At 40.2% G+C, this 16,983-nt stretch overlaps 1 protein-coding gene across 1 annotated transcript; it reads right to left on the bottom strand.

The window, feature by feature from the left end:
• Positions 1–2,832: 2,832 nt before the first annotated feature.
• On the bottom strand, positions 2,833–13,051 carry zgc:123010 (uncharacterized protein LOC641500 homolog). The gene is made up of 16 exons (XM_039784299.1): positions 12,853–13,051; positions 9,616–9,698; positions 9,437–9,517; positions 9,275–9,331; positions 8,986–9,186; positions 8,602–8,715; positions 8,190–8,235; positions 7,340–7,430; positions 7,100–7,241; positions 6,725–6,829; positions 6,431–6,524; positions 6,249–6,282; positions 5,972–6,049; positions 5,697–5,799; positions 5,472–5,593; positions 2,833–5,332 (listed from the first exon to the last, which is right to left on the bottom strand). The coding sequence occupies exons 1-16, from the start codon at positions 12,908–12,910 to the stop codon at positions 5,197–5,199; spliced, it is 1,545 nt and encodes a 514-aa protein (XP_039640233.1). The 5' UTR covers positions 12,911–13,051; the 3' UTR covers positions 2,833–5,196.
• Between the last annotated feature and the right edge of the window lie 3,932 nt (positions 13,052–16,983).

The following is a 16,983-nucleotide window of genomic DNA, read 5'->3' on the forward strand; positions in this document are numbered from 1 at the left end:
CAAATTTAGCTACATGGAATTTATATCCTTAGGGTGTTGTGTTGATAAACTGTATTCCAGTTTTCAAGTAAACCTCAGTGGGCACCTTTTTCAGGCAACAAGGTTTATTCATAGACATGAAGAATTACAATCACGGGCAGGGGAGGTAGGAACCGAAACATCAACCGAGACCGTAAAAACACTTACTTGTATGAAGAGCTCTTACAGGGTGAAAAAAACCCATACGTTACATTATATGTGTATTTGTGTGCACACGTGTAAACTTTGAAGCTGTAATTGAGATGTTTGTGTGTGCGAGTGATGGTGCGACTGGGTGGCAGGATGGTGGTCCCTCCCTGGCTGGTAAACCCGAACAGGAAGAGCAGACCCCCTATTAGCGGGGCCAAATCAGAGGGATCTCCAAGGCCGACAGGGAGAGGAAAGAGAGATGTATAAAAACAAATCAAAAGGAAAGGAGGGTGCTAAGTTTAAAAATATAACTATCATTGCTGTTTGTGACATTTTTCTATTATAACTTGTGATGCACTGTTGCATATCAGACTAATTAAACTAGACTAGACAGGTGTTCCTGCCTGTGTCCCAATACTAAATGGCTCTGTGTATGTATGTGTGTGTGTGTGTGTGTGTGTGTGTGTGTGTGTGCTAGTGAGAGTGCATTATAGAGCTCTCGGAGGGCTCACAGGGCTAAGAGTATCTGAGCGAAGCAGCTCTCTGTGGCAGAACGCTCTCTCTCTCTCTCTCTCTCTCTCTCTCTCCCTCTCCACCTCTCCACCTCTCTAATTACGCCGACCGAGCCGGCTCTGCCCTTACCCACAATCTGTGGAGGCATGAAATAAATACATGCTCTCCAACAATAAACAAGTGCCTTTTCAAACGACAGCACCTCCTCATGCTCACCCCCACTGCCGTCTCTCCAGGCTTTCATAATGCTTTTACTTGGAGCATGTAGGCACATACTGCAGAGGATATGCTGTACAGGTTATAGGGCAGATAATGCAGCTGTACACAGAGGTTGATCTCAATGGATCTAGCATCAAAGGCCATCTTTGCCATACAGTGCCCCCCCCAGACATATTCCATAGAGGTGGCCAGATGGGGCACACCAAAACCAAAAGCCATAACTGAATTTCAGGAATTCTATTATGCTGTTGTAGTATATAAGACAGTTAAAAGCTAAATTACTGCTGCCAATCTTCCTCCATAATCCCATTCAAGTTTCATAGCTTAATATTTTTAATATTCAAATTATATTCCAATTTCTAATGCTCAAATTTAGCGTATAATAAATATTGACTATGCACATATACACTGTATACATGGGTTTATGCATTGCTAATGCAATTATCAGCATGTGGTTGTTATTGTTGCATTGTGCCCTCAGGTTGCTCGTGTTCAAGTGATATCTCATTTGGGCCTTGCATAATCTGCACTGATTACTACATCTTTATTTGTTATTTTTCTTTTGTTGATGGAAATCCCCCAAAAATGTCCATACATCGCTTATTAAATGGTCAGGTGTGGTGATCTCAGTGGGTGCATAGCTTTAAGATAGCAAGATTGTGATTTAGAAAACGTTCTTGTTCATCAGATGTGACAAAAGCATTTTATTCTCACCTGCATGTGAGGCCAAGGCGAGGAGGGCGAGATTTGCTAACGTTAGCCAATGCATTTATAAAAAAACGGTGGTCGCTTTAAACATGTGACCACTGTGGAAGTTTTAATGTAATGGACGCAGTTTAAAACCTTTTAATTACATAGTTAATGTGGCAAAATTGAACTAGTTAAGTTTAGGCAACAAAAATACTTAGTTAGGAAAACATCATTTTTTTTTAAAGTGACCGTTGACTTATGGTTTCCACATAGGGACATGAACCCCAGTGAACGTCCTGTGTTTGTTTGAGCCATCGTCCACCCCAACCTGCCTTAGCACTCCTATACCTTGTTATCTTACTTCGGAGATACCATCCCGATGAATACGGTCTGAATTTTAAAAGGGTAAGCAGAGGCAAAAATATCTTTATTTTAGTCCCTTGGTTGGCAAAAAAACACCAAAACACACCCCAAAAGTGTTGTTCCACAAACCACCCCCCCCCCCCCCCCCCCCCCCCCCCCCCTCCAACCCCCCCCCCCTCTTTTTTTTTTTTTTTTTTTTTTTTAACAAAAAAAAAAAAAAAAAAAAAAAAAAAAAAAAAAAAAAAAAAAAAAAAAAAAAAATAAAAAAAAAAAACTCCTTTTTTTTTTTTTGGAAGGCATTATACAACTGTTTTCACAGGCTGTGTAGTACTTAATTTGAGTACACTTCATGTGAAGATCTGTGTAGTGCCCTTTTAATTTTGCAGCATCTTGCACCGTCACACATGCATCAACAGGTGGTATAAGGCTTTAGTTACACTCTCTCTATATATCTGTGGGATAATGGTTTCTTTTCCCACACGTTCTCACGTCTCCATCTCCCACTGGTCTGGGTGGTTACAGATTCCCTAATGCATCTTTTATGCTGGCCACAATAGTGATGAGAGGGTTACCATATTCCCCCTACACCAGCTTGGGCTGCTTTAAATTTACTTCTTCAGGGTTTTGAGCATCAGGAATGACTTATAGCAATGTCTTGGTTCCTGGAGATCAAAAAAGATGAAGGTGTATGCATTGCATAGGCTGGTTAATTTGGTGACATATTTCAGTGCAAACCTTACATGTACAACACTGCCACCATGTGGAAGGCAGGAAAACCACTGCCAGACAATTCATGATTATGACATATTAGCAGATTACTGCATACCTCCAGACATTTTTTCCCCAGTTTGTGCCATTGCTTGTGTAGAGTCTTAGAAATAGATGGTTGAAATACATTTATTAAATATAAAACACTCTTTTTTGCAGTGCAGTAACGATAATACAAAATATTTGGAAGATTAACAGTTGCAGTGCTCTGGTTATCAATGTGTACATCATAATTAAAAATGCATTTTCCTGAAATAGTTTCAAACAAGGTACAAAAGACTAAAAACATACCAAATAGCTAAAATTAAACCTAAATCATTTGTCCAATTTTGAAATATCTATAAGATGAAATCAAAATATGCTATGGTAACATATAACACATTTTGTTAGTCTGCAAAATGAAATGCACTGTGCAACCCAGTCACAAAAGTAACAAGCAAGTTTCTTAAATCAACAGGTGTCCAATTCCTATTTTACAAGTGTTAGCCACAAGACAGAAAGTAAATATGTGAAAAGCAGAAGTGCAACATGTGACCGTGTTGGCACCAAATGGTTGTTAATAATGCTTGCCTCTCAAGCTAGAAAGAAACAGCCGAGGGGACTTCTAGAAATACTAAAGGGCCAATAAATGAAGCTCCCAAGGTATGTGTAAAAAAGAAATAGAAATAAAACGTTGGTATAAATAGGAAAATAAATACTCTTACTATGCTGTACATAGTTTACTAGTGAATGTAGTGTGGACTAAAACCAGGTGTTTTAGCTGTGATCGTTATCTAGTGGATGATACAGACACAGCCAATGGGTCTTAATGCACTGTCTAGTGTTGAAACTCATTAAAGAAAGCGGCTGATTTCAGTGCAGAGCCATCAGATAAAGCATTCTTTGGTTCACTGAAATACTGAAATGGAGCCCCTTAGGTCAAAAACACTGCTTTTTCTGCAGTGTGCACATGACTGAACATGGATTGTTATAAGGCACTAGCCTGTAGTATCCATGTTTCCAAGTCAGTGTCCATGTTTATCCATGACATTGCCATGCCACAGACATTAACAACCTACATAAACAGGCTACTTCTGTCAGAAGTGGTAGTTGTGTGTATGTCTGACACAGAACTGACAATTAATTTCTTTTGCATATACTTAAGCACTGAGATGTTTACTATGCAAATGTTTATTCTAATGCTGATATAAAAATGTACAAGGGTTATTCTCTTGCATTGGGGCACACTGATCAACTGATCAGTGCCTCAACTAGCTCTCTATAGTCCTCAAAACAGGGAGAAGTCTGAAGAACTTCACATGACATTTAATGCAATCCAACTAAACCAAAAACGATGGCCTTAAATTGCCATAAAATTATACCGCTCTGTAACGATCTCACCAAAAACTGAACACTACAGCACTACTTCATAAAAGGTAGTATTTACTTCTACTGGATTGCATGACATTATCAGGTGTTTCTATTACTTCTTCCAGTCCTCCATAACTAGTCAAGACAACTGAACAGGCATGCAGTGTGTATTCAATCTTTCAACAAAAGGGCACCTAATAGATAAAGTGAAATATACACCTAATCCATGCATTAATAGATACAATTTGAAATCCCTCAAGTTAAATTTGTGGTTCTTATGTCCATGTTCATCTTAACTAAGGCTACATAGCACAGTATAAAAGGCACCTCTCTGGGTCTCTTTAGTGTATTAGATCAAAGAAAACCTAATTTGCATAAGGGAGGTACTGAAATATCAAGTACATTTGTTGGTAGGTCTTTGGTCTGGTGGACAACGTGCTGATATTGGAACAGGAACAAAGAGAGGGAAATGGAGCCCCAGTATAAACCGGATTGATTCATCCAAACTGTTGAAAATCAGGTTCACAAACTGCAAGTTAAAGTATTGGTCAAGTTGCTGTACTTCACAAATAGAGAGGAACACTGATTTGTGATGGAATTTCTATAGAAAAAAGGTCCCCAGGATTATCACTGAAGAACCTTGGTCTAAAAAACAAAAATCCATACTGAGTCCTTCCATTACTGCTGTACATGTACAAAGTAGACCAAAGCAGTTTCACTTCCTCCTTATGTTATATGCCTTTGAGGTGAGGTTGTATCCCTTAAAGCTGGAATATGACATCATGTGCCACGAAGGGCTGCGAATGTGAACATTTTCATTTAAAATAAAGACTACGCCAGGTCATTGTGTTGCTCCCCTCTGGTTAATGTGCTATTGAGCAATACTGTTCAGTACAGTCTTTGGTTGAAATAAAAACCTTCATACTCCCAGTCCTTTGTGGCACATGTGTGACTATCCCTGCCTTGAGCCCGAGTGCTGGCTCTGATCCTGCGACTATTCTGGTCCATTCTGCTACAGTAAATATTTTTAGCCCAGAGAACCTGGTCCAGTAATTACCGGCTCCTTTGGCTCAGTCGGTGCATCTCAGTTTCCTGCACACTACTGAGGCAGAAAGTAAACTGAGTTCAAGGCTGCCAGGGCTTCCTGTCCTTGCCTTTCTGATCAGGAATGTGTTTGTAGCGACATTTGTCCCCAAAATGGCAGCCGGTGGTTCTCCAGAAGTAACACTCGTCTCCGTTCACTGGGCCATGTCGCCGAGGTCTTGGCAGAGAGGAAGATGACATAAATAGAGACAAAAGACAGAGAAAGCACATTAGGTATAAAAGCAAATAAAAGTGAAGTCCTTTTGTAGGATTTCAGTGACCAAGAGTTTCTAAAGTGAGGCTGAAGTGCTTCTTACCCAGCAGCTGCCCCTGCCTGCTGTGTAACAGGGAGACAGGGCTTAAGTGGAAAGGGAAGGACCCTCTGAGTGCGACGGTCAGGATAGCGCACCACTAAACGTGTGTTCTCAATACAATAACCCTGTGAGAGGAAGCATATACACAACTCGAAGTCTGTAACAATGTTCTTCAAATATCAGACACATAAATGCCTATTGAAAGAGGGGAACCAAATAAGTTCTCACATTTAGTTTCTCCATGGCCCGAGCTGCCATGTTTGCATTCTTGAAGTTGACAAAGGCGCAGAATCTCTCATGCAGAACACGGATACTCTCGATCTCACCATACCTACAATACACACACACACACACACACACACACACACACACACACACATATAGACACACACACAGACACGTTTGCTGAAATGTCTTTCCAATTATTGAATTATGAATAGGATGTTTCAACTCATGAATTAGGTTAGTATATCCTATAATATTGTACTGGGCAAGGGTCATACACTTTAAAAAGGTCCCATAGGTGTTTCTCAGTTAGCTGAGTGGTCACATTTCCCACCCACAGAGATGGGCAAGGGCTTCTGAAGGAAATACAAAGAGAAAGAAAGAATGTGACTGAAAGAAATAAAATCACACTTCAGACACATCATTTGTTGAAACCTCTCCAAAAAATACTAAAGGTGTGATAACCTATACAGACAAAGGAGTGAAAGAAATTAATTTAGCCACAAGAACCCTTCCGACCCTAAGCTTTGATTGGACAAACAAATGGTCACCTACCCAGGTTGCGCAACTAACGGATCTTGGCTCCCAGCTGCAAAACAAAAAAAGCTTCATCAATAGAAAAATAACGCTGTGTTTTAACATATAGCCTATTACTGCTTACATTACTGCTCTCCAGTGTTACATAGAGCCAATGCAAGCTGTTTTTTATAAAATACAGTATGTACATGTGATCATACCCCTGACAGCATCAGAACAAGACGCCAGAACAGCCTGCACAGTTGAAAATCTCTCCAGCAGTAGGACACTTTGCATTTCTTCAAAACCAAACTCCTGAGGAAAGAATAGAGAAACATTAATAACCAGTCATGAACATACAACAAAGGAATTCAAATCAAGATGACTCATTTAAAAACAAAATGTTGCTTCTAAAAAAGGAAAATTCAAAAGAAGCTGCAGCTCTGGTTATTTTCATTTACAGCTGCCTGGCTTACAGGAAACACCTTTGCAACTTTGTTTGGGGTTGTATTTACCATTAACTGCAGCACTTTGCAGTTAAAGAGGTCATTGACAGCCTCCTCACAGTCTTTGTCGAGTTTCAGCACCTGCTCCATGGCCTTCTCTGCCTCACTGTACCGCTACAACACACGCAAAGACCCACACATATTAGTTGGTAAAGGCTAATCTTATCACACTATACAGTAGTGTGAAGCTATTCAGCAGATATTTCTTTGATTACATGCCACACACACACACACACACACACACACACACACACACACACACACACACACACACACACACACACACACACACACACACACACACACACACACACACACACACACACACACACACACACACACACACACACACACACACACACACACACACACACACACACACACCTTCATGCCCATGAGAGCACTGCCCTTGCGGAAGTGTCCTTTGGGCCAGTCTGGGGCCAGCTGAATGGAGCGTTCAGCATCTGCCAGGGCCTGAGGGTACTGCTCCAAGCAGTAATAGCAATAGGAACGATTCCCAAAGAACCTACAGAACGTAATTTAATGTAAAAGGAATACGTTACATGTTTCTAAAATGTATCTACTCCCTTTGTCATAAACTAGTCATGACCTCAGATGATGTACCTGTAATCCTTTGGATCACATTTGATGGCTTCTGTAAACATACTGACAGCTTGTGCGTACTGCCCCTCTTGCACCAGCTTAATACCTTTTTCTGCAAGAAGGAAAAAATGCTTGTAAATAATTATCAGGTGATTCGGCAGCCCGAGGCCTCAACTGACCTCAGTGCTGCATGCTGACATGCTTGCACAAAGGAAATGTGTACTCAATAATTTCCTTGAAGGCTTTGGCTCTTTTTACAATGGCGCTCATAAGTTTATGAACCCATGCTAAAGTTGACTAAAAAGAGGAATAAAAAAATCATCTTTTGGAAATTGATCTTAATGCCTTGATAAAAATAAAAAAAGGAAAATCCCGGCAATCTTTAAGGACAACAATTTTCTATGTGAATGACTAATGTATTGTAAATAAATAAATGTTCTTCCTTAAAATACAGGGGGCATAAGTATAGACACTCCTATTTTAAATTCCCATAGAGACAGGCAGATTTTTATGTTATTTCTTGGATCGAGGATACTATGCATCCTGATGAAGTTCCTTTGGCCTTTGGAATTAAAATAGCCCCACATCATCACATACCCTTCACCATACCTAGAGATTGGCATGGGGTACTTTCCATAAAATCATCTCTCAATGCAAATCAAACCAGCTATTAGGCTAACTGAAATAAAACCATGTCAATCTCTAGGCATGGTGAAGGGTATGTGATGATGTGGGGCTATTTTAATTCCAAAGGCCAAGGGAAATTTTTTTCATTTAGTCAACTTTAGCATGGGTTCATAAACTTATGAGCACCACTGTATATATTATAAGGCTGGTAAGCTACCCTGCTATGCAAAAAAACATGTCTTACCTGTCAGTGACGCGCTTTTCTTAGTCGTAGTGTCAGTTCCATTTGTCTGTAAGAATTCTTTTTTTTTTATTAGTTCATATTCACAGCTGTGAAAATGTACTTTATCACCACGTTTTGAACATCTTCAACAGAAGTGCTTTGATTTGCCTTTTCAAATTGGATGCACATAATATGCATAAATACTATAAACTGCTGACAAAAGAATACATATGTACATATATCGTTTTTTTAAACAGCAGAAACAATAAAAACAGCTTTTAAGTGTTTTAGTTCAAGTTTGTTTGTTTGTTTGTTTAAGAGTCCACTTTTCCACACATCAGACTTTGGAACTTACTGCTGCCACAACAAAAATAGTGCACATGAGTTCTTGCTATAACTTCTTATCTTACATTATCTATCAGCATTCACTCACCTCTCTCCTGGCCTCATTCTCCTTGTTTTCTTTGGACTTGCGACTTGATCCTTTTGGTTTGATATGGCTAGCAGCATTAGCAACAAAGGCACTACTCACATCCCACTCTGGCTCCTGTGGGACACAGAAAGTCAGACACTGGTGTTCAGTCGGGTGCCATCCAGGCAAGCCAACAAGCATGCAGGCTTTTTATATCAAACACATACTACCTCCAACTGATTTGCTGACTTTAACTTGAGATGTGGCAATTATTGGTCATATTTTCTATGGTGGCGTTTGGCTGGAGCTAAAACCTGCATACTCTTGAGAATCGATGGCCTATAATTAAAAATGATAGCAACAGAGAATTCATACATGCATCATACTCAAGTTTATTTCCCCTACCTCTTCAGTGGATCTGGCTTGGTTTTTCAGATGTCCTTTGATTCCTGAAGGAGCGGCGATGTGGTTGTGTGAGGCAGCTGAGTTTGCCTCCTTTTTCTCCTCTTTTTGCACTCCTTGTTTCTCCTCTTCAGCACCAACGTCTGCTTCTGACTCGCTCTCATCAAGTTCAGACTCTGCACCTCCATCCTCGTCTTCATCATCCTAATGTCAAGGACCATATAAATATCCAGTTATTTACAGTAAAGGCACATGTAGAGAGCATTCCTAAAAGGAATAATGTGATTATTACCCGTTCAGCACTCTCATTTTGCTTAACCAGCTCTTGCTTCTTACGTTTTCGTCGCCGCTGAAACAGATGCAATACTCAACACATCAGAAAATGCATGACTTTACCCATCACACATAGCATCATAGACTTTACTTTAAGGGGTGCAAGGATTTGTGTGCTCACCTTCCTCTTGGCTTTGCGTCGCTCTGCCCTCCGTCTGACCTTCTCCTCCTCACTCAAATCCTCCTCTCCATTTAATGCATCCTAAACGCACACACACAGTTGAACGTTGCACATTTTACCTTCACGTTTGCTGTCCTGACTCCTGACAATGCCCTGTCAGTCTGACACCATTTGTTTACCTGAGACAAAATGGCATCTTCACTTGGGTCAGGGGTTGCGGCATCACAGTCCATCTGCTCCTCCTGCTCCTGGACAGGGGGGCCTGTTGGGAAATACACAGCACATCAGCTCCTTAGAACCTGATTACACTGTCCTCATTTTTGTCAACGTTTAGGAACCAGATAGGTTGTCAATTGTATTGTATTAACACCGGATTTCTTTTCAGCGCAAAAAGAAAATATAGAGCTAGGTGACCGTAGGAGATATTTGCTGAATTTGACAAAAAGTGTATTGGATTAACATCACTTACTATACCTTTAAGCACATATGTTCTATCAGATAGTAATGATGTAGCCATCAGCTAGACATGCCATAATACTATGTGATGTGATGCTTTGCAATAATGTCGCTCTGTACAAGATGTAAGTGACTGTATATTTACACATCTACAAGCAGACAGCATAATCTTTGTAAATTCCTAATCTGACTACCAAATGATGGCAAATAAACATGTTCCTCCTTCCTCATTCACATTAAAGTCTAACCACATTGAGCTTTGATAACAAAATGTAAAACTCCACTTTGGTGGAGATAGGAAAGATGATGCAATGCTTGGTTATTTAAAAAAAAAAAAAAAGCCAGAAAAGCTCAACATGAGACAAGAATGCACTCAGAGTTTTTGATTCAAATCAGAGTTTTTGATTCAAATTTCTTTTTGGTCCTTAAGAGAGAGACGTTTGCTCAAACTTTTTCACTGCCACAGGCCCAACATGCAACACACAGCTGCCTCGGGCAATGCTGTTTGAGAACAGAACACGGTATCTTTTCTCACAAACTGTGTGTGTGTGTGTGTGTGTGTGTGTGTGTGTGTGTGTGTGTGTGTGTGTGTGTGTGTGTGTGTGTGTGTGTGTGTGTGTGTGTGTGTGTGTGTGTCCACATATATCAGATCAAATCAGAACTACGGAGCTGATTTCGGCAGCAGACAAATGAAGACAAAAGGAAGAAAAACACTGGACCATGCAGATGTTCTGTGGTGTCAGATTTCCATTTGTTCAGCAAAGTTATACACAAATTTATACTTGGTCTGTGACTCATGTTGTGACTCAGGGGGCATTGATGTGAGTGATGGCAACTCTCCTAGTACTGCTCAATACTGTTTTGCCATTTAAGCATACTACATTTCTTGTGGGGAAAAAGAAGACAAGCAGCCACTGGACTTCCTCATGGTACTGGGGATCTGATCAACATTTTAGACAGTGACGATAAATGTAACAAAAAGTCACTGCCTTAACCATCCTTCCATGTGCATTCCAGCACTTTTGTTTTTGCATCTGTAGCACCAAGTGTCATTGGCTTTGGTAAAGAGTCTACCATTCCATCATCACAAGAAGTTAATGTCTCGAAACATACATAGAAAGCGGAAGGAATTTTAGCTGTCTGTGTCTGGCTCACTACTCAAATGTCAAGAAACAAACACTGCTAACGCGCAGATCCATCCCATTAGCTGAATCAGTTTTTTTGTTAAATCCTAACTATTATGGAATGTCCTCCTAACAAATAAAAGACCCAAGATCAGTGGACAAAAGCAACAAAAGTCTCCGTTTCTACCCTTCAAGGAGACTGCTTAAAGGAGAACTATGCAGTTTTTAGCTTAATTTACCTTAACTGAACAGCTTCGGAGTCATTGCAATGGTTAGATTACTTTTTTCGGGTTGAATGGTGGCCGTCTCGCTTGCTCCTAGCACCTGTGAGCGGAAAAACCACCCTTGCAACTTTGGGCCGGCGGAACAGAGAATGAGGAAACGGCAGACTGACCGATACATTGCATTCCATTCCAGTCCATTCCATTACATTGCATTGTAGGAAAAAAGAATAATGTTACGGACCCGGGAGAGAAGGGTAATATTTTGAGAAAAACCTCAGTGGACATGGCTCTGTGTGTTCGCCGGTTTCTTTGAAAACAAATGCACTTGACCAGAGGGAGAAGATGGGAAGGGGGGGTTGGGGGGGGGGGAGAGTCGCCAACAAGTTTTTACGACAGCGTTGCCAAATATCTATTCCGAAGCTGTAGGTGGCGCTCCATAGAGAAACCTGCGAGCAAAAAGCGAAACTGCATAGCGCCCCTTTAAATTAGAGTTGAAAGGCGAGCTCTTTCAACAGGAATGTAAATAAGTGTGTCATCATGGAATGGAGCTTTAACCTGGAAATCAGGTTCACAGTTTTATTTTCTTTACAGGGCATTACACAGAGAGGGAGAGAGAGAGAGAGGCATAGCCTTATCATTAACACAATCACTAAATCAGGTGTCAATGGTTTTAAGTGATTTTGTAAACTGGCTCAGTGACTCACCTCGTTGTTTTGGATGGAGATGAGTCTTTACAAAGTTGACATGGCATGGACAGTTTGTGACATGACAGAGCTCTCTTCATCATAAAGAACCACCAAAACATTTAGTCTGCTCTCTGGTGTGACCCCTTAAATGTCTTTTACGTGAAAATGTGACATTTGAATACGCAGATTTAGGTTCACATTTCATAGATTGTATAATCACATAATGATATCATGAACATCAAGTGATGTTGAGCCGCGTCTAATGTGGCTTTAATAACAGTTAACGTTAAGTCAGTAAACTAACTCGCTCTACAGCCTGCACTACATGGAAACTGAAACACATACGGAGAAGCAAGAAGAGGAACATGACATAAGTGTGAGCACATAACATATAAAGACACATAACGTGATTCTCAACCATACTACTCTAAATGTTCCATTGCGCAAGTTCTGGGCTACAGGGCATTTGTCACTTATCTGAGGCATTGTTATCATACCAACATGCACCGTGGAATGTACTTTTAATCTGTATTAGTTTAGGCCTTTTACGCACATCTCCTGCTATATAAGGCATACTTAGACTTGTAAGTTATGTTATTACTGGCGTCGTGAATGTAAAAGTTTGTGTAAAGTGTTTTAGATACGTTATTACAACAACTTTATGGCACCGACTGCGCAAACTTGGAAGTGGTGCAAGTAAGGGTGTAACTGGCAAGAGGGGAACTTTCATTGTTTAACCAAGAAGTACATTTGAACTTCACGACAAAGACAACTGGGGAATACTATCACAAATAAACGGTTTAATAAACGGTGTGTTAGATAATATCCACCGTTTCATTGTCACACGAGCTTCGTTATCGCTTACGGGATACATTTTTACTTGTGGTTGAGTTTAGAAAGTTTTGAAAAAGTGGGACGTTTCTTACCGCTCCCGAGTCCCAACAGCCTGCATATATCTCTGGTGAATTTCATGAGTGCAACCATCCAGCATTATCGTCTCAAATATCCCACAAAAAGTATTTAAACAATTGTTTAAGTCAGTATGAACACGTTTGTAACATTGGGACAATCGTTATCGAATCTGCGGGAATCTTTTGGTGGTTTAGTCCACTTCCTGAGCGTCAAACGTCGACGCTGGATCCACCCTGAGCGGCGTCTTAAAGAGACAGGACACCGTTATCGATTATTGAATGGTTTTGGTCTAATAATATATTATTAAATTATTAATTAACTTACTATATTATATAGTGAGTTAATAACATTGACTGTAAAATTAACAGTCTATGGTTAATACCAACAGAGAATTACATTTATATATGCCTTGTTCTATCGCTAATTAAGAATGATAATAATATTAATAAAAACAATAATATCATTATTAATTAAATTGATATACAGTTTATTGTCATAATATGATATTAATAATTGTGATACCGGATGTTTATTACAAGTGTAGCTGTGTGGTGAATTTGATGGAACACCCCCATCATATTTATTTCTGGGTACCTACAGTATGTATTTTCTATTCTTGTATTTAATTCAAATGTTCTGAACATATAAAAGAAATGTGCATATGTTTGTTTGTTTGCTGGCAGAAGGTTCATTTTCAGTTCAATATTTTAGCCACTAGGTGGCAGTGTTGCAAGTCATGTAGCAGTGCCGCTTGGTTGCTCTTTAGACATCAGTGTGTCAAGTGTGTGAAGCTGTCAAGGGAGTAAGCAAAGCCGGTCTACGGAAAGCCGTTCCACTCCCTATTAAGCCCCATTGTACCGAATTTGGTTGCAGTTCCACCAGAGTTCCACTGGGGGTGATCGCGGTCCAGTGCAAAATTAATGGGACTCTATGGAGCTAGACGGCTAAATGTGTCTCTTTCGCCCGATTGTCGTTGAGAAACCTCAGATTTGATTGTAGTTTTTGCAAGTTCAACATGGGTTATAGGTCGAAAGTTGAATGAACGAGTACTTATGTCCTTTTGATTTCTTACAGGGTGAGTCGTTGTTGCCCATAACACGCTAGCATTCTGCTAATGAATGCTGATTGGTCAGTGAAGGACTGATTACGATCGGAGATCCCGCTTGACGGCATCTGAAGCAGAGCCAGAATGTCAGAGTGGATATTTCAGTGTGGTCTTTAAAACATTAGCAAACCTCATTCTAGCATGTATATTGACAGGGAGAGTCTAACCTGTCAGCTGTGTTGTTGATGCCTCGAGAGAAAAAAGGAAGCGACTCAGAGCTTGCCGTAAAGCAGTATCTCTGGTCGTATATTTGTGTGACGTCATTGACATTTTAAAAGGCTTTTTAGAACAAAAAAGCGACTTTAAAAAAATCTAACACCCAGCAGTGTGTATTTTCTTTGCCTCCCCTTTCGAATGCAACATTCAAATTACTAGACCAAAAAATTATATCCTGAGAAAAGTGGATTTTGAGGGCTATAGCTCCATAGAGTCCCCTTCATTCTGCACTGGCCTGTGAGCGCCCCCTATATGGAACTCTGGTGGAACTGCAACCAGTTCAGAAGCCGGAAGTAACGAGGGAGTGGAACTTCTTCCTATATTAGAAATTCTTTGGAGTAAGCCTCTCTTCAGAACTCGAACCTCCTATGGCACCATTTTGATGCTACCAAACGCTCAGCCGCCGTTAGCATTCCATTGACTGCCATTCATTTTGACGTCACTTTGACAGCGAATAACTTTACATCTGAAGCGTTTAAAGACTCTATTTGTCCATTGTTTATTTCTAAAGAAACACGACAATGTATAAAAGGTTCCATTACCTTGTATCTCACGTTATGGCTCCGTAGCAGAGGTGTTTGTAAAAATAGGCTAACGATTGTGTCACATAGTACAGGAATTACCGTATAGTACAGGAGAAGCTCGCAGGCAGTTTCGACTTACATTAGCTGTTTAAATTTAATTGTTAACTAGCATTTTAGTTAGCAATAATTAGCCTGTGTCCATGTTATCTCCTTACATATACCTACGCTCTCCATCTCTGCAAGATTGGGAATGATTGAGATTTCTCTTGGCACAGCTACCAGAAGACTTACAACTTTCAGACAGGTTGCTCACGTCACATTTATGTCGTCTCTTTCAGTTGGAGGCTGCACAGTAACGCTCAGCACTCACCGGAAAAGTGCTTCTAATATCCTTTACTGGTCTCCGTCCAGAGCAACGGGATCTGTTGGTCCAGTTTATATACTGTCTATGGAAGTTGTGTAACTTTTCCCGCTTCGATCTTACTACAGGTTGGAAGCAGAATTGTCCATTAGATTACATTGTCCAGTTCATTCGAACTACAGATCCACTATCCGATCTGTCAAACTTGCATAATGTAATGTAATGGACAGTTCCGCTTCCAACCTGTAGGGACCGAAGTGGGAAAAGTTACCTAGTGTTGCTTTAACATGTTTTCTAAATCAAACTGTACATTTCAGAATTAGCCTGCATTTACTATGAAGATAGTCTATATCGACGACGTTCCACGGTCAGGTATGCCGGACGGATATCCGTTACCTTTCGCTTTCTTTGTGTTGGCATTCTAAACTCTGGTCAATTTATGCTCCTCACATCTCTGCAGGGTAAATCCAGACAGCTAGCTAGACTATCTGTCCAATCTGAGTTTTCTGTTGCACAACTATTATTTTTTGGGCTTTTCCACTTTTAATTTGACAGGACAGCTAGGTGAGAAAGGGGAGAGAGAGGGAGAAGACATGCAGGAAATCGTCACAGGTTGGATTTGAACCCTAGACCTCTGCGTCGAGGCATAAACCTCTCAGTATATGTGCCCCTGCTCAACCCACTGAGCCAACCCGGCCACCTAAAACAACTTTTGAATTACCCTAACAAGTTCCTTCCCAAGGCTATTTTGCAGAGGCACAGTCCTTGTGTCCGGGGCTTAGCGCCACCCAAGACGATTGTGATTGGTTTAAAGAAATGCCAATAAACCAGAGCACGTTTTTCTCCCATCCCAGAATGCTGTGTGGACTAGCCAGACCCTCCGCAGCACTGTGGCGAAAGGTCTGGCAATGCGAGTATACTATGAAGGTAACGTTATATTTATACTGTTTTATTTTGTTTTCTATGTCAGTATCCTAAGCCCACTGCCACTGCCGTATGTATTATGTGTAATTTTTGGTTTTAATGGCTTTGTTTGACCCTCTGTGAATTTGAATATTTTATCCTGTGTGGGTCTCAGTTCAGCAGGCTACACAAGTAACACAAATGCAAGAATACGGAAATCATGCAAAGCTGGAAAATACTTCAGTACACTTGCTACAATTTGTAAGTAGGGTTTGACAAAAGATTCTTAACTCAAGGTCCACTTACTTCCTTTCCCACTTTAAGTCAGATCTCGTGTTAAAGGCTCTGGAAGAAATCTAGTAAGTGGACCTTGTGTCATACTATTTGTACAATAAATGAAGCTTGAAGCTAATTTTTTAGGGTCTTCAAGAGAAAAAACAGTTTAATTGCCCATGTACAATTACATTGGTCCTTGAACTAACCCTATCAATTCAATTCAATTCAATTGTATCAAATCATAACAAGAGTTATCTCAAGACACTTTGCAGATAGAGTAGGTCTAGATCAAACTCTATAATTTACAAAGACCCAACAATTGCAGTAATTCACCCAAGAGCAAGCATTTAGTGTGACAGTGGCGAGGAAAAACTCCCTTTTAGGCAGAAACCTCAAGTGGTGAGGAAAACTTCCTTTTAGGGAGAAACCTCAGACAGACCCAAGCATCAGTAAAATAAATATAAAAGTAATGGTTTTCTGTCAAAGTATACTGACCTTGTAGAAAACCCATTAGGCAACATTCACTTTAAACAGTCACCTAACATTAACTTAATTCTAACATGAATTGGTTGTTTTCACATTTATATAAAAAAAAACACTGAACAGTGTGCTTTTTCACAGAGGGACATTTTGACATCTCATCGTAGTAAAAGCACAGGTGTAAATAATAAAATGAATGATGGCTGGATTCCATTTAGCTGCTTCAGTTTCAGGGTCCTGAGCCTTACTGGGACATTTCAATACAACAGAGCCATTGTTA

This window comes from Perca fluviatilis, chromosome 19, assembly GCF_010015445.1.
Source record: "Perca fluviatilis chromosome 19, GENO_Pfluv_1.0, whole genome shotgun sequence".
NCBI classification, from domain to species: domain Eukaryota; kingdom Metazoa; phylum Chordata; class Actinopteri; order Perciformes; family Percidae; genus Perca; species Perca fluviatilis.